Here is an 18664-nt window from a genome sequence, read left to right as displayed (position 1 = left end):
CTTCCACAAAATACCACGGCCTGGGCGAGTCTATTTTGAAGAAGTGGCGTTAGAAGAAGTTTAAGTTTAAAAAATTTGGCTCTCAAAAGAAATTTCAATCATTGTACTGTTGATAATTGGCTCTGTTGACTAACGAGTTTGCCGACCACTGAGTTAGATGATAGAAGTTTTTGTTGTATTTTACCTGTTTCTACTCATGTCTACTCAATTTGGTATTTCTTCTTGGATATAATATTAGCAGTAATTCCAGTACTATTGAGCCTTTTTCTTCTCAATATATAAATATATTATAGAAAAAACAAATATAGAGTTACTATTTTTTCACTAATATTTTGCATAATGCCTTCTTGGCATGGGGCTGTTGGTAGACTTCTGCTGTCATCTTCTCACAGTTCACTGCTTGCCTTTTGTGCCTCTTTTGGCAGCAGACATATGATAGGGGTGCTTACAAGAGCCTGTACACTTCTGTGCTCTGTCCACTTGGTAGAATAAGGATAATGTTGACACTTAACGTGGGCCACACCCTTGGTGGAAGTCTGCTAATTGGAGCTATGTACTCTTGCGGAAATATTTTCTAAATTATAAATAGAGTGTAAATTTGGGCAGAAGCCAAATTGTTTCAGCTTGCATTTGCTTTTTAAAAACTAATTTGACAGCTTATGCCGTCTTAATTCAAAGTTCAGCATTTAAGAAAATGTATCTTAGTATAGTTTCATTAGTCAAAATCAGTACTTCTTAGAAATATTTGGCAGTGGATAATTCTAAGAATTGTTCTTTAGGGATCTGAAGCAGGTATATTGAACAGCTTTCAATGTAGTTTTTCATTAGAGAACCGTGATACTCTTTCTTTTTTTCTTTATACTCAGCTTATATAACCCCCTTTTAAAACCATATGATTTTTAAAAAAGAAGTCCTAATATTTAGAATTTTTATTATTAGTCTCATTTTTCCTCCATTTCAGTTCTTACGGTTCTTTGTTCTCAGTTTCTCTTGAAATTGTTTTTGGTTGTAGAATACAGAAGGAAAGCACTTTTTACAGCAGAGTTGGTCTAAAGGGGAAAACTAGTAACACCAGATATGGGATAGTAGCTATAGTTGACAGATTATTGCTCTAGAGCAGTGGTTCTCAACCTTTCTAATGCCACGACCCTTTAATACAGTTCCTCATGTTGTGGTGACCCCCAACCATTAAATTATTTTCGTTGCTACTTCATAACTGTAATTTTGCTACTGTTATGAATCGTAATGTAAATATCTGTGTTTTCCGGTGGTCTTAGGCGACCCTGCTAGCGGTTCTCAACCTGTGGGTCACGACCCACAGGTTGAGAACCGCTAGCAGGCCCCTTTCCCAGGCCTCCATTGCAAAATCTTATTATTATCTTTGCTAATGGGAATGGTAAATAGTGATATTATGAATGATAAAGCCTTTGTCAGGGAAGTATATATTTTTTATGAGGGGAGCCAATTTTTATGTGGTTTTAAACAGTTTATAACTGTGGAAAATGCATACTTTTTCATAGACATTTCATTTCTGTATACCTTTAAAATTTTGAAGATAATTTTGATTTTAGGACTTTATTAGTATAGCTCTATTAGCCTTTTCCTTTTTTGTAATTAGATCCATCAAACACAGTACAGGGATAATGAGTTGTTCAGTGTTAAACTGAATATACATAGTTATAATAAAGCATACAAAATAGTAACAACAAGAAGCAATTTCTCAAATCACAATTTTATTTAAATTTCTAGTTTGAAGGCCAATTAAAAAAGAATGATTTTTATTTATTTATTTATTTATTTATTTTACAGCTGAATAGTATTCCATTGTAAATGTATGATAGCTTTTTTATCCACTCATGTTCTGATGGGCATTTGGGCTATTTCCAGATCTTGGCTATTGTAAATAATGCTGCAATGAACATAGGGGTACATATATTCTTTCAACATTTATATGTGGAATCTAATGAACAAGTTAAACTGACAGACAAAATAGAAACGGAGGCATGGATACATGGAACAGACTGACAGCTACTATTGGCGAGGAGGGTTAGGGGACTGGATGAAAGAAGATGAAGGGATTAAGCAAAAAATCCACATATATTTAACACATAGCACAGACAACAATGTGGTGACAGCCAGAGGGAAAGGGAATGGGGAGTTGGTCAGTGGAGGTGGGCAAAGAGGGGAAATGGGGAGCAGAAAGAAACCTTGCTTTGGGCAATGGGCACACGATACAGTGTGCATATGTTTTGTTGAGGCCTGTATGGTTTTATGAACCAATGTCATCCCATTAAATTTAACAAAACGACAACAACAAAAAACAATGGAAAATATGCTATAAGTTACATTAAAAAAGAAGAGAAATATGCATATATTAGTTCTATCCATTTCTTTATTCACACGGATTTTCATTTCTTTCCAAATTTTTATAGACTGCCTTTTTTTTTATTTTTGGCATGTTCTTAGAATTCCTGATCTTAGCCTAGGGACTCTGAGGGCACATGCATGTCCACATATACTTTAGGCATATGTGTATACCCTGTGAGAAGAGGAGTGTGACTCACTAAGCTGAAGTAGGATGGGACCTTTCTGGGAGAGAATGTAGAGGTAGATGTATTAAAGAGAAATAGTAAGAATTTTAAGTTGCACATAGGAGATTAATGACAGTACAGCTGATGAAAGCACATATTCTTTAAAGGTACTGTACTTTCTGGCGTATAAGACGACTGGGCGTATAAGATTTTCCTGGGTTAAAAAGTCGTTTTATACACCGGAAAATATAATATATTGGACTATATTGATGGGATTAGATATAATGGATTAGATATATTGGACTACCGTATTTTCCGGCGTATAAGACGACTTTTTAACCCAGGAAAATCTTATACGCCCAGTCGTCTTATACGCCGGAAAATACGGTATGTATAAAAGTCTAGTGAACCATATAATTATTTGCTGCATTAAATGGTTGATAAATGCTTACCTTTAAGTACTAGAAATACAATCACTATACCAGAGATATATTTTGCTATTTTATACAGCAAAATGAAGTACTTTATAAAGTAGTTTAGATATAAATCTTAGGTTCTATTTTTATATGATTTTGAACTCTTTCTATAGTAGCTCAAAATTGATACAGAGAATAAGGGAAATGTTATATGCTTTTTATATTGTAGAAAACAAAGTTTATTTCTTAAAGTCTCATTCCTTATTCCTGGTACTTTATAAGGCTGTAAAACATGTTTAGTTTACAGATAAATGCCATTTGGTATCTCAGTATGGGTTGTCCTCATCCAGAGATGTTCACTGTCCATTAAAGATCTCATCTATGGTGGCTAACTGGGACACTTTACCCATTAACTGACAGGGCGACTATGGCATCATTCTAAAGTCTGCCCCGTCTTGAACAGCCTCTTGACAATAATGCCCAACAGGGAAGTCATATGCTTTCCTGCTAATGCCTTTGACTTGGAGGATAGTCTAAATTGTGTCAACTATAGAAACACAGTGACAAAAACTTATATTGCAATGAATTCTGGCCAACTGCATAGTCAGTCCCCTACAGCATGGCCCTTACTTAGACACTAGGTGCAAGTATGGGAGTCCCCAGGGCCACCTTCACGTCAGACCTGCTGGCTACAAATTCTGCCGTCCCCAGGGACTCACTTTGGAGACACATATATGAATCCCAGATCTGTCCTATTCTGGCTCTGTGAAAGTATATTTTGTTCTCTTCCCTGAAATGCAGAAATCAATATTAGGACTTCTGGCCATGATACACATGTTCAGTTCTTCAAAATAATAAAAATCCATGAAAAGAAACAATTTAAAACTACTTTCTCAGAACTAATTAGAGAGCATTGGATCTTATAACTCTGCTCTTTAGCAGATAAGGCTTTGAAAAAACTGCCATTTGTATTTTGTACTGTGTATCCCTTGTACTGCAGTTCTTTGCTTGAAAAAATATAGAAAAGACCAAAAAAGAAAAGAAACAGTAAGACAAAAAAGTAAGGCTAAATTTTTTTCTGCTTGAGGGTTTTGGAAAAACACAGGTGATGTATTTTCAGATTGTGTTTCCTATGTCTGAGTTAGCCGTGGTTACATATTCTCAGGGGATTCTCCCACCCACTCCATCCCCAAGCAAGTTTCTCTGCTGTCTCCTTTGTTCTATATGTTTATTTTTTATTCCCTTTATTTATTACTTCCCAGAGTTTCTCCTTTTATTTTGTCAGTGAGACCAATGCTTTAAATCCACATTGAATTTTCTATATTAAAATTCCTTTCATCCTGACTCAGCAGTGCATTTAAAAATGTTTTAAATATTTTATCCATCATTTTGGTTGTTGTAGTTAGGACTGTTATTCAAGGTATCTAGCCTGCCATAGAATGGAAATCTTCACATGTTAAAAAAACACCTTAGAATGTATTAACCTATATTCCTCTGGACCACCCCTCTCTCCCATTTTTCATTTCAGTTCTTAAAACTTAAGAAAAGTTTTTATAAAGTTTACAGAAATTTGAAATACATTTAAAGTGATTATTGTATTGATTATTGTATTTCTGAAAATACATATATTTATTTTATAGCTACTTGAAGGAAATTTTGCAAAAGAAGTTAGCCATGAAATGGATGGACTTATTTTTCAGCCTACTGGAGTAAGTTTATTTGTGTGTGTGTGTGGGTGGGTGGTGGTAGTGGGGGTGGTGTGGTATATATGTATGTACATGTACATACATGCATGTATCTATAAAGTACATTTTTCTCAGACACATTTACTTAGTATTAATTTATTTCTGTAATCACTGTTTTTCCTTAAAACAAACTGTTATAAAAGATTTCATTTTAAAAGATTTCATTTATACTGGATATATAAAATAGTGAAATGAACAGTTTTTTGCTTTTTCACTCAGTATAAGAAATAAACATAGCTGGTTATTATTTTTCAAGAAAGTCTTTAACATAATAATCTTATAAAATAAATGTTAATTTGTTTCTTTACTATAAATCTACCAATAATATTATATAAATATTTATTTCTTACTGTAGGCTTGTATACCTTTAAGTATTAATATTTCTAAAACTTAATTTTGCTATAGATGAATAAAATTCAGAGTTATCTCTACTTGAAGAAAAATATAATTCTTTGAATATTTATTCAATGTCAAATTTCTGAAACTCATTAAAGGACTTACCAACTTAGTAGTCAAATCATGTATTTGGAGTAAGTTTTGTTTTACACTGTGGCAGGGTTTTTCAACCTCAGCACTATTGATGTTTTTGACAAGATAATTCTTTGCTGTGGGGAGCTGTCCTGTGCATGATAGGATATTTATCAGCATGTCCTTGGTTTGTTCTTACTAGATGCCAGTATTACCTCTCCTTTCCATCCCTCTAGGTTGTGACAACCAAAAATAATCCACTCACTGTACAATTTCCCCTGGAGAACAAAATTGCCTTCACTTGAGAACCTGTGCTCTATAGGGCAGTGTTTCTCAAATGTGACCTATGGTCAGAAGCATTTGCACCACACAGAAAGTTGTTAGCAATGTCACTCACCCCAGATGTACTGATTAGAAACTCTGGGAATGCAGTCCAGCACTTTGTGCTTTAACAAGCTCTACAAGTGACTAAGGCATGTTCAAGTGTGAGAACCACTACTTTACAGGAAATGTTTGTATTTCATGTGCTGCCCTCAGCATATGTTGCATTTAACATTTTTTATTTTATTTATTGTTGACAGTATTACAAATGTTCCCTATTCTTCCCCCCTTTGGCTCCCTCTACCCATCTTACCCCAAGTCTTCACTGCACTATTGTCTGTGTCCATGGGCTATGCATTTATGCACATATGTTTTTTGGTTAATTGTTACCCCCCCCCCCCCCCCCCCCAAAATCTGTCAGTCTGTTCCATGAATCCATTCCTCTGAACCCATTTTGTTTGTCAGTTTATTTTGGTCATTAGAGTCCACATATAAGTGAGGTCATGTGATATTTGCAGTCACTAACAGCTGCCCTTGCCAAAACAGATAGACGGGGGAAATCTTCTGTGGTCTAATGAGGAGGAGATGGAGGAGAGTTAGACTCTGGGTACAGAAATTGTAGAAAATGCTATCTTAGGAAATATGCAAGTTAGATCTTTTAAGTTTCAGTATTTTCTAGGCCTAATCTCCATTGGAAAGATTTAAAGTCTAAATATAACAGTAACTACAGTACTTTTTATTCTGTTAAACTCATGGTTCAGTCCCATGCATATGTGAGATTTTGGTGGTATGTAAGAGAAGTGGCCTGACAGGTGAGTCTCTGTGATGTCTCATATAGCCAGTTGATTTATTAGTCTATTCCCATTCTAGCAACCACACTTGTTATTACAATGATTTTGTAAGTGATATCTGGTAAGGCAAGACTCTCTGCTCTTTGCCAGGATTTTCTTAAATATTTGTGGATGTTTGGTTTAACATATAAGGTTTAGAATCAGTTTGTCATATTACCCAAAAATTCTGTTGGGCATTTATTTGGAATTGATTTGAATTTAGATTAATTTGGAGAAAATAGATGTTTTTACAGTGTTAAATTATCTTATGAATATGGTGTAGCTCTTTTCAGGTCTTTTTCTGCTCCATAATTGAGTTTAAATTTTTAATTGTTTTCAATCCAGTTTCTAAATATTTAATATTTTCCATTTTTATAGTAAACAGTGACTTTAAAAAAATTTGCTACTTCTAGTGTGCTTTCATACTGTTGATTATTTTATTGGTTCACAACCTTGCTGAACACTGTTAGTTCTAATAATTGTCTAATCCTACATAATAATAGAGTAATATGCAAATTGACCGTACCTTCGCTATGCCCACGATTGGCCAGGAGGCGGGGGGGGGGCGGGACTCGGGGTGGCCGGGGTGGCCGATTGGGCCGGCGGGACGCTGAGCTCGTGTCACCAGCAGCGGCGCAAGCTCAGCGTCTGCACCATGGCTGTGCTGTGGCACAGAAGGGGCCTCTGGGGCAGTGAGCCACATCCCGCTGCTGACCATCAAAAGCGGGGAGCTGGGTGTCCGCTCCGGCACCAGCGGACAGACACCCAGCTCCCCCGTGATCGAAAGCGGGGAGCTGTGTGTCCGCTCCGGCACCAGCGGACCCCCTGCCATCAAAAGCGGGGAGCAGGCTGCCAGCAGTGTCCGCAGAGCATGCTAGGCTTTGCGGGGCAGTGGATATGGCCTGGATGGCAGGTTAGGCCTAGGGGACCCTACACGTGCATGATTTAATCATGCACTGGGCCTCTAGTTTTATATAATGGTCAGGACCTCTACTACTGGTTTAAACAATGACTCTCATTGGATGGAGGAAAGGGAGACATTTATCCTTTATTTTCAATCTCACAGGGAATGTGGCTAAATTTTCTCCATTAAGTATGTTTTTGGTAGATTTCTGTTAGATATCTTTTATCATGTTAAGAAATTTTTGTTTTTACAAAGGTTTTTTTTTTTCTTCTTTTTTTCAATTAGAGGTAGATTTTGGGAGTTAACAAATGCCTTTTCTGTTGCCTGTTGTCTATGCTTTTCTGTTGAGCGTATCATGCCATTTTTCCTTTTTATGACATTCATGTAGTAAGTTACATAATTTCCTCATGTTGATCCATTCTTGCATTCTGGGATAAATGCTACTTGATCATGATATATATAATTTTTAATATACCTTTGGATTTAATAGTTTTTTGAGAATTTTTGCTACCTTATTTCTTACAGTTCTTCTCTCTTTTAATATATTCAAAATAAAAGAGGTAATATTATGGAAAAAATTATAGAGGCTCCAAGTAACATTCATATAATAATACATGGCCATGATATTAAAAGTCAATTAAAATATCATGGCTTATACTGAAAAATAGAGTAGTCTCTTCTCCTACCCTTCCCTACACCCAAAGTGCACTCCTAGGAGGTCATCATTGTTTGTTGTTTTAGCGGCTTTTTTTCTTCCTTTATTTGCAAAACCTATTTATGCTGTTCTTTCTTGGTTTTTTGTTTTGCACATGGTCTGATTACTTTCTACTAGAACAAGATTGAGCTTTCTAACTCCACCAACACTGCCTCACCCCTCCTCCTCTGTATTATATAATTACTAGAGGCCCGGTGCACAAAATTTGTGCTTGGGGGGGTCCCTCAGCCTGGCCTGCACCTCTCCAATCCGGGATCCCTGGGGGGATGTCCGACTGCCTCTCACAATCCAGGACTGCTGGCTCCTAACTGCTTGCCTGCCTGCCTGCCTGATCGCCCCTAACCCCTCTGCCTGCCTGCCTAATGGCCCCTAACCACCTCTGCCAGCCTGACTGCCCCTAACCACCTCTGCCTGCCTGCCTGATCGCCCCAACTGCTCTCCTTACTGGCCTGATTGCCCTTAACTGCTCCCCTGCTGGCCTGATTGCCTCCAACCACCTCTGCCTCGCCCTGCACCTGGGACCCAGGATTCACTCCTCTGGTTGGTCGCAGGCACCCGGGACCTGGGCTTCCCTCTCTCTGGCCGGCCGCAGGCACCCAGGACCTGGGCTGGCTTTGCCCAGGCCGGCTGCAGCCGCAGGGGACCGTGGGCAGGTGGCTTTGCCTGGGCCGCAGCCGCTGGCACTCGGGACCATGGGGTGTTGGCTTGTCCCTCTCCCAGGCCGCAGGCGCAGGCACAGCTGCTGGTGCCTGGGACCTCAGGGCGGGTGGCTTGTCCCTCTCCCAGGCTTCAGCCCCAGCCGCTGACGCCCGGGATCGAAGGGCGGGTGGCTTGTCCCTCTCCTGGGCCGCAGCCTGGCTGGTCTCCATTCCTCTCTTGCGAGGTCATTTGTGCCTGACTGGTTCCCTTCCTCTCTCCCCAGTGTTGAGTGTCTGAGCTGTTATGGCATGATGGCGTGAGGGCGTGACGACTATTTGCTTGTTAGCTCTTTATTATATAGGATAACTATAGCACATGTTTGGTTAAATGAATATTCAGTATTTGTATTTTTTTTTCTTTTATTGATTTTTTACAGAGAGGAAGAGAGAGGGATAGAGAGTTAGAAACATCGATGAGAGAGATACATCGATCAGCTGCCTCTTGCACATCCCCTACTGGGGATGTGCCCGCAACCAAGGTACATGCTGTTGACCGGAATCGAACCCGGGACCTTTGAGTCCGAAGGCCGACGCTCTATCCACTGAGCCAAACCGGTTTCGGCAGTATTTGTATTTTTATGATAACAAATATTGTTTACATCTGAGTCAACTAGTATATTTTTCTTTCTTAGAAAACTTTTCTTGCCTAGAGTTAGGAATTGCTTAATTGTTTGTTATGATTATTACTACTTCTTTCCTTAAACTCTGTAAATCAACTGTTAAATTTTTATTACCTGATAAATGATAATATATCTAGTCCAGGTTTTACTTGAAGGCATTCCTTCTGAAGCCCTCACTTTGTTTCCCCCTTCTAAATCACAGCACCTTTGTACTTCTTAGGTTCTTCCCTGAGATTTTTAACTTATGCCATGTCCTGATTCCAGAAAGGTGAAATTCTGATGAATTCATAAATTGGTTCCACTTTTTGTGCATCTGCTGCCTTCATTACTACACATAGTGTTAAATATAGTTATTTCTAAATTACCCCTGTTAGTCTGATGGTACTATATTAGGGTGTATGTATAAAGGAAATGGAAAAGTAGTTGTGAAATGTCTCCCATGTTACCTTAGGCATGGACAATTAATCTCACAGTTCTTTAAGCAACACTCACACATACACATGCCCATCACAAAATGATTTAATTAATTTTAGGCCAGCTTGGTCAAAGTGATTTCTAGCTTCATACACACCTTTGTCCTTCCCATGACAGTCTAGGTCCTGGTCACCAATCCATATCTTTTCTTTCCCTGACATGGAGTTACTTGAGTTCTCTGATGCCAGCTGATCTCATTCTGAGGCCTCCTGACCAAGAGAGATGTAACATTGTGACTGAAAAGAACAACAGTTTGGACCTTAATAGCTCTAGGATTTCTGTGCATACTCAGTTTCCCCTGATTTCTATTCCACAGGACTTATAGAGGAGTGGTTTGCTTTTATGATGCCAAAATTAATGTTATTTATTTATTTTTTTTTAAATATATTTCAATTACTTTTTATTCTTTTTTTTTTAATTAATTTTATTGATTTTATTACAGAGAGGAAGAGAGAGGGATAGAGAGTTAGTAACATCGATCAGCTGCCTCTTGCACACCCCCTACTGGGGATGTGCCCGCAACCAAGGTACATGCCCTTGACCGGAATCGAACCTGGGACCTTTCAGTCCACAGGCCGACGCTCTATCCACTGAGCCAAACCGGTTTTCGGCTAATGTTATTTTCTGTCTTTCCCCTTGGACAATTGTTACTTAATTGCCAAATATCTTTAGAACTAAAACAGGTCACTTAAATGATTTTTCTCTAAGCAAAAAAAAAAAAACACCTCCTTTGAACATATTTGCCAGTGATGCATCTGATAAGGGGTTAATATCCAGAATTCATAAAGAACTTATACAACTCAACACCAAAAAACCCAAATAATCCAACTATAAATGGACAAAAGATCTAAATAGACATTTCCCCAAAGAGGACATCCACATGGTGTCCAATAGACATCTGAAAAGATGTTCAGTGTCACTAATCATTAGAGAGATGCCAATTAAACCACTTATATGTGGAATGAGATAACACCTCACACCTGTCAAATGGCTATCATCAATAAATCAACAAACAACAAGTGTTGGCAAGGATGTGGAGAAAAGGGAACACTTGTGCACTGTTGGTGGAATGCAGGTTGTTGCAGCCACTTTAGAAAAAAGTATGGAGGTTCCTCAAAAAATTAGAAATGGAACTGGCTTATGACCCAACGATTCCGCTTTTGGGTATATATCAGAAGGCACACAAAATAGGAATTTGAATTAATATATGCACCCCTGTGTTCATTGCAGTGTTATTTATAATAGCCAAGCTATGGAAGTAATCCAAGTGTCCATCAATAGACAAGTAGATAAAAAGTAGTGGTACATATATATACAATGGAATATTACTTGGCCATTAAAAAGAGGGAAATCTTAACTATTGTAACATCATGGATAGAGTTTGGCCACGAGTTTGACATGCTTGATCTAGAGCGTATTATGCTAAGTTGGTCAAAGAAAGACAAACACCACATGATTTCACTTATATGTGGAATCTAAAAAACGATATAAACAAAACAGAAACAGACTCATAGATACAAAGAGTAGACTTATGGCTACCAGAGGGGAGGGAAGTTGGGGGACTGAGTGAAAAAGGTGAAGAGATTGAGTAGTACAGTTTGGTAGTTACTAAATAGTCATGGGGATGTAAAACACAGCATAGGAAATATAGCCAATAATATTGTAATAGTTATGTATGGTGCCAGGTGGGTACTGGAAATATCAGGGAAACACTTTATAAAGTATATGAGTGTCTAACCACTGTGCTGTACATCTGAAACTAATACAAATAATATTGACTGTAAAAAGAAAAAGGTCTCCTTCAAGAGGTCTTGCTGTTTCTTAATCTCTCTCTATATAAAACTCTAATATGCAAATTGGCCAGACGGCCAAACAACCGAACAACTGGTTGCTATGATGTGTGCTGACCACCAGGGGGCACGTGGAACATGGCGGGCATCAGTCACGGCGGGATGGTGGAGCAGGTGAGCGGGGACGCCAAACCAAGGTGGGGAGCCGGTCTCTGTCACGGGTGAGCCTCTGGTGGTTACTGAAAATTCTTCGCTCCCACGTGCCGCAGTTCTGCTGGGTGCTTGCACCTGCTGGTGGCACCTGGCGCCACCCCAATCACTCGGCGCTGTCAGCAGGTGCAAGCAGCAGCTGCCAGCTCTGATCACCCCTCAGGGCTTCTCCATCTCCCCCTGCTCCTGAGGGGCGATTGGGGCTGGCAGCTGCGTCTCACACCCGCTGCTGGCGATGGCCCTGCTTGCACCTGCTGCCAGCACCGGAGCCGCCGCTTGCACCCACTGTGGGTGCCAGCGCTGCTCGCACCCGTAGCCAGTGCCGGAGCCGCCGTTCATATCCACTGCCGGCGCCCGGTGCTGTTCCCAATCTCTCAGCACCATCAGTATGATGGTCAGTGCTGCTCCCACAGGGGGAGCACCACTCAGCCAGAAGCCAGGCTCACAGGTGGCGAGTGCAGCTGCGGTGCTGGGAGCCTCTCCTGCCTCTGAGGCAGCACTAAGGATGTCCGACTGCTGGCTCCGGGGGGCACAGGCCTAAGCTGTCAGTCGGACATCTCCTGAGGGCTCCCGGGAGAGGGCACAGGCCCGACTGAGGTATGCCCCTCCTGAGTGCACAAATTTCGTACTAGATAATGTAGTTACCACCTTACTGAGTACCTATTGTTACGTTTTTATCTTATAAAAACTATGGGCTTCTTTAAGGTTATTAGTCTTTTCCTTTCTTATTTATCTTATTTACCCAGTGTCTAGTACAGTGTTTGGCCCAATAGGGCTTAGAAAATGTTCAGTAAGGAAATAAAAATGTATTCTTACGTTTTTTCCTAAGCTTTCAGATTTGACTGGTTTTATATTTTACCAATGTAAGCAAATATCTTTTAAATTCATAGCTATTTTATTATTCTTGTTGCATATACAGATTCATATTCTAATTTATGCTATATCTTTAAAATTTTTTTTCAATGACTTTAAATGCCCACTTGTTTCCTTGCCAAGTGTCCAAAATGCAAGCACCCATTTTTCATGAAACAATAACATGAGCTTTACTACTTATATGTCCTCCTCAGAGACATCCCAGTGGGTTAGAAGTGGTCTCTGGTTGAGATAAGCCACTAAATATTTCTTTGGTTCTCCAGTTCTTCATTTATAAAATGTACAGACTGTAACAGTTTAGCTCTGAAATTCTGTGATCGTCATATGATAATTAATGTATTTGAATATAAAGCAATACTTAAGAATTTCTTCTTCCTGCCAGTCTCTGTGAAAATGTATTAGGTAAAGAATTTTTAATAAAAGAGAGAAAAAAGGTCTTACTCTTACTTTATTTCCCTGAAAACAATATATCTCTTAAATGGAAATTTAGATAGTTGCAATAGATAAAATAGACTTTTTAATGATGTTTAAGTCTATTAGTATCACTATTACATGACCGTACTTCTACTTAAAATTTTCTCCTGCCATTATTTTAATAGGATTTTCACTTTTGCACTTTACCCCCAAATTATTAAGATGATAAAATATATGGAATGGCATTTGTTCATCTTGGTACATTGTCAGTTTCTTATTAATTTAGCACTATAAATTCTTAGATTAGTATATATATAAATATAAGAAACTTTATTAAAAATGTTTCACTACTGTCTCTTTTGGTAATAAAAGTTTAATTAATGCATAACACTGTACTGTACTGGTCATTAGTCTTTGGTTAATCCTTTCTGTTGTCCATGAAATTTTAATGATTTCAGTCTTTATTTTTTGATATGTTTTGTTATTATAATTTCTCATCATGATAATTTTCTATTCAGTTTCTTATTTCTTCAAAGTACACTTTTCAGTGCTCTTTAATTTTTACCACTGATACGGGGAGGTGGGGCAAAAGTAGGTTTGTAGTTGTTCGTATGGAAAATGCTATATAATAAAGAGGCAATATGCAAATTGACCCTCACACCTCGTATCACAAGATGGCCGCCCCTATGTGGTCACAAAATGGCCACCCCCACATTGTCACAAGATGGCTGGTAGGGTAGGGCAGTTGGGGGCGACCAGGCCTGCAGAGGAGGGCAGTTGGGGGGGGGGGACTGGGCCTGCAGGGGAGGGCAGTTGGGGGTGATAGGGCTGGCAGGGGAGGGTAGTTGGGGGCGATTGGGCTGGCAGGGGAGCAGTTAGGTGTCAGTCATGCCGGCAGGGGAGTGGTTAGGCGTTAATCAGGCCAGCAGGGGAGCAGTTAGGGGGCTATCAGGCTGGCAGGCAGAAGCGGTTAGGGGCAATCAGGCAGGCAGGTGAGTTGTTAGGAGCCAGCAGTCCTGGATTGTGAGAGGGATGTCCGACTGCCCGTTTAGGCCCGATCCCGGATCCTGCGGGATCGGGCCTAAACCGACGGTCGGACATCCCCTGAGGGGTCCCAGATTGGAGAGGGTGCAGGCTGAGCTGAGGGACACCCCTTGCACTGGGCCTCTAGTAGTACAATAATTAATAAATAATAATACAAGAATAAACTGTTTTGGTACAACTGTAAACCTACTTTTGCCCACCCCTGTATATATTTTAAGTGTTCCCTTTAGTGGAAATTTACTGTCAGTTGTTAGAGTGGAGTCTGGCTGTAAGAAGGCTGTGGTACTTAGTTACGTGCCTGCCAATTGTATTTAATGCAGTGGTTCTTTTGCATTCCTACTGATTTTTGTTAAATCTTCTAAAGGATACTCTGAATATAAATATATTAATTCTGGTGTCCAAAATAGGTTCCAATTTAGCATGTAGGGAATTGTCTCACTCATATGCAAAATTTCATTATATTCAACTGTGTAGCCTTTGTTATTTTTCATTATTTTGCTTTTGCAATTTCAGTCTGATTTTTCTGTTCTTACTTACTGTGTCCTCAGTTTAGGCTACCATCACAGAGTAGTCTGGTATATTTCATTTTCAAACTTTTGATTTGCCAAAGCCAGAGGTGAGACTGTACTTAGCCTCTTACACAGAGATTTATGACTTTCCTACCACTTTTTGAAAATTAAAATAAAAGTTTGTATTAAATAAGTGAACTTGAATGACAATAGAAAACACTGTATTTATGATATTCTGCTAACAAAAGCAGAGTTTAAGATATATTTTGCTAATAATTCATGATTCTTATGATATCTCTTTGTGGCTTTCAAAGAAGGAATACCTAAGGTTTTCCTCTCACCTAATTCTTTGAAATTGACACCATTGTTCTTATACATTGTCATCAAGTTTCTTTTCTTTAACAAGTGAAATGGCCTTTTTATGATTGCTATTGCATTCATTTTCTCAGTTCATAAGGAGAAAGTATGTTTATTTCTAATTTTTAATATCTAAGACTTTCTAATCTTTCCCTTTCAACAAAATGAGTGTGGGCTTAGTTTAACACTATTCAAAGGGCAATGTTTTCTACTAGAATTTAGTATCATTGATTCATTCTCATCATACCTAATTTTAGGACTATTTATTACTTAGGATAAGCAATGCTATTTTCTATTTATGGTGTAAATGATATACCACTTGGTATGAAGTTTCCCAAATATCTCTGGGGGCCATTTTGTAGCCTACCACAGTTCTCTAGCTTGATATGGCATTTCCAGTTAATAGCCATAGACCCTAATGCCCAATGCAACTTCTGATTCTGTCCTTGTAAGATTTGTAAATTACCTTCCTTCCTTAGGCTTTCTATTTAAAGCAAGTTCCCAATGAGAAGTTTAGGACTCTTAATTAGGCCAAAAACCTTTTAATGTAAGATTTGCCAACATTTCTAATTTTTTTTCCGGGGGAAGTCTAAAACCTTTGATAAACTCAGCTTTAATAATTAAGTGCAGACAGGGTAAGTGATAGACAGTTAATGACAAAATAATATAGTAGATTAGATGTAACCTGTATTTTTTATCATGTTAAAATATGTATACTTTTTCACTCTTTATTTTCAAATTTGGGGATATCCAAATGTTAGAATCTCATTCTTTTCTTTGGAATTCTTTAGCCTGTTCAGACACCAAGCCTTTAGTCTCTAGCTTGGTGGCATTTGCCTGGCTATTTGCATTCTCAGAATAGAGAAGATAAAGGGGCGGGGCCCACCCTTCAGTATGTATATATATATTTTTTTTTTCTTTTTTATTCTTTATTGATTAAGGTATTACATATGTGTCCTTATCCCCCCATTGCCCCCCTGCTTCCCAGTTCGTACCCTCACCCCCCCCCCCCCCCCCAGTGTCTGTGTACATTGGTTATGCTTATATGCATGCATACAAGTCCTTTGGTTGATCTCTCCCTTTCCCCCACCCTCCCCTGCCTTTCCTCTGAGGTTTGATGGTCTGATCGATGCTTCTCTGTCTCTGGATCTGTTTTTGTTCATCGGTTTATGTTCATTATATTCCACAAATGAGTGAGAGCATGTGATATTTATCTTTCTCTGACTGACTTATTTCGCTTAGCATAATGCTTAATTCTCCAGGTTTCAGTTTTCCTCTTCTGTTGCCTGAATCTTTTGGACTGGAGCTTCTGGCCTTTATTTTCCCCACAGAATAAACATATATCCTGGGTTTTGCCTGGGATGGAGGAGGGGACCTAGATATGTAAATGCCCCTTATACAGTCTCCTTGTTTTCAGTAGCGTGCATCACCTTTTGCCCCTTTGCAACCATTGCAATCAAAGGAACAGACTACCTAATCCTTTCTGGGGAACTACAGCATGCAGCATGAATTGCTTTGCACTGGTATCCTTCTCTTACTCTTCAGGTTTTTTTTTTTTTCTCTTGCACTATTAACTTCTCTACTTCCTATCTTTCAAAAATATATTGACATGTTGTTTTTTGCTATTGTCTTCTCATTTTCCTTTTCTGTTGATACCTCTTCTGTGACTACCATTTTAGTGAGGTCTCACATCAAAATAGATATAAATGCACATGTTTAATCCACCACATTTATCAGAAAATTCTCAGAACTTCTCACAATGTGGTGGTTTATCTTTTGGCCCTTTGAGCCAATCATTCAGATACAAGAAGAAAGGTAGTGGTCTGAGCCAGTCTGTGTAACGTGAGGAGGAAGCCCTGGTCAAAAGGGTAGGCACAACTTGACTTTTAAACTGCAATCTATTTTCTGATACCACAGAAATATTCGAAGGCAAATGAATGGCAAAAGATACATTTACTTGTGGAAAAACTCTTTGGCCTATATTTGTTTGGTGGTAGTTATTTAAAACTTGGCAAGAAGTTAATTCTGCTCCATTACATTAATTATAGGGAGTGAACTGAAGTTGAATAAAATGTAAAAGATACTGCATTGCTAAAAAAATATATTTTGAATCCTGGAAAAATACTGAAAAATAGTGATAAAAATACTGTATTAAAGTGATGATTCTATTGAGGACAACCCCCCAACACCAGCTTAGGAGAACGTGTTTGTTTTTTTTAACCTTTTGATCTGATGTCCTATTTTTTCAGACATAACCTTGTAACATATCCAGAAATGCACATAGTTCATTACTTTTATAAGAAAAAGCTAAGTTGATGGATGGTATATTTAGAAAAATAAGGCTTAGGATATTTCTTTGTGTTTATAAAGAAATGCACCAGTATCTGATATTTACTAAAACACAGAGCAATCATTAATTATCATGAAAGCCTCAACTTAAAGTAGATTAAATTGCATTTATAGAATTAGAGAAAATCAGAGCTGAGAAGGGTACTTCCAAGATTATCTAGCTCAATGGTTTTAAAATAATAATTTCCAAAGTTCTAGGTTTTTGTGTATTGCCTCAAGGGACAACCTGGAGGGATACATTACTAGATAAGCATTATTTTTATACTACTGGAGCCCTGATTTATTTCCTTTGGATATTGTATTTCTAGATAAGATTGTGTTTTTAAAAGGACTTCATCTAAGTATATACCATTTGAATCAACTGCTTTTTTGAAAAGTCACCAGTGATCTTTCTTTATTTGCAAAATCAAGATAATTTTTCTCCTAGTTTCTTACTCATCCATTTAGTGGTAGTTTATACTGCTGTTCACTTTCTTGACTCCTCCTTTCTATGGCTTCTGTGACACCACATGTTCCTGATTTCTTCTAGTCTTACCTCTTATCTTTTCTGTGTCATTCAAGCTCTTGGTCTTCTACTAGCCATTGAAGTTTGGAGTTTCTCAAGACCCAGTGTCCTGGACCTTCATTCTTTCTCATGCTCTGTTCTCTCTCTAGAAATCTCATCCACAGTCATGGCTTTAGTTATCTCCTAACTAAAAATCAGTGACTCAGATGGATTTTTTTAAAGCTGATTTTTAAAAAGAATCCTCACCTACTAATATGTTGATTGATTTGAGAGAGAGAGATGGAGAGAGAGAGATACAGATACATCGATAGGCTGCATAAAACCCTCTCCCGCCCTCCCCGCACAGACACCCACTGGGGATTGAACCGGAAACCTGGGTATGCCCCTGACTGAGAACCCAAAGCCTTTTTGGTTCAAGGGATGATTCTTCAACCAACTAACCCCCGTGCTGGGGCTTAAGCTGGTTTTTAAAAGTTGATTTGTTTATCTAATTGCCTACTCTGATAATTGCCTTTTGAATTTCTCAAAAACACCAGAAACCTAATACATTGTAAAGCTGAATTTCATCTTTACTCCTCAAACAAACCATACAAACCAATCCTTTCCCAGCATTTCCTACCTTACTTAAATGAGAAATCCAGATGTTATCTTTGACATTTTCCTCTCTTGCATCCCTCTGATTCTTTTTCAAGTCTTGCTTTGCATCTTGAACATATATCTTAAATTACCGTATTTTCCAGCGTATAAGACGACTTTTTAACCCAGGAAAATCTTCTATATGCCCAGTCGTCTTATACGCCGGAAAATACGGTATTTCCTTTTCTTTCCATTACTACTGCCACAACTCTAATCTGACTTGTCATTCATTACCTCTTGCCTGGACCACTGCAG

The 18664-nt window shown here is 38.6% G+C and overlaps 1 protein-coding gene across 5 annotated transcripts in view; it reads left to right on the top strand.

Annotated features, from left to right (window-relative positions):
- Positions 1-18664, top strand: part of RNGTT (RNA guanylyltransferase and 5'-phosphatase) — a 185938-nt gene that overhangs the window by 82727 nt on the left and 84547 nt on the right. For 4 of the 5 annotated variants that reach the window (XM_054722343.1, XM_028132476.2, XM_054722344.1 and 1 more), the window contains one exon: positions 4588-4656. The exons of the other annotated variant lie outside the window; for it this stretch is intronic. In XM_054722343.1, the coding sequence (XP_054578318.1) occupies positions 4588-4656 (69 nt within the window). The remainder of the gene's footprint in view (positions 1-4587; positions 4657-18664) is intronic. 5 annotated transcript variants of the gene reach the window in all.

This window comes from Eptesicus fuscus, chromosome 10 (assembly GCF_027574615.1).
Source record: "Eptesicus fuscus isolate TK198812 chromosome 10, DD_ASM_mEF_20220401, whole genome shotgun sequence".
In the NCBI taxonomy this organism is placed as follows: domain Eukaryota; kingdom Metazoa; phylum Chordata; class Mammalia; order Chiroptera; family Vespertilionidae; genus Eptesicus; species Eptesicus fuscus.
Note: the sequence above shows the minus strand (reverse complement) of the source record. Positions and strands in the feature narration are given on the sequence as shown.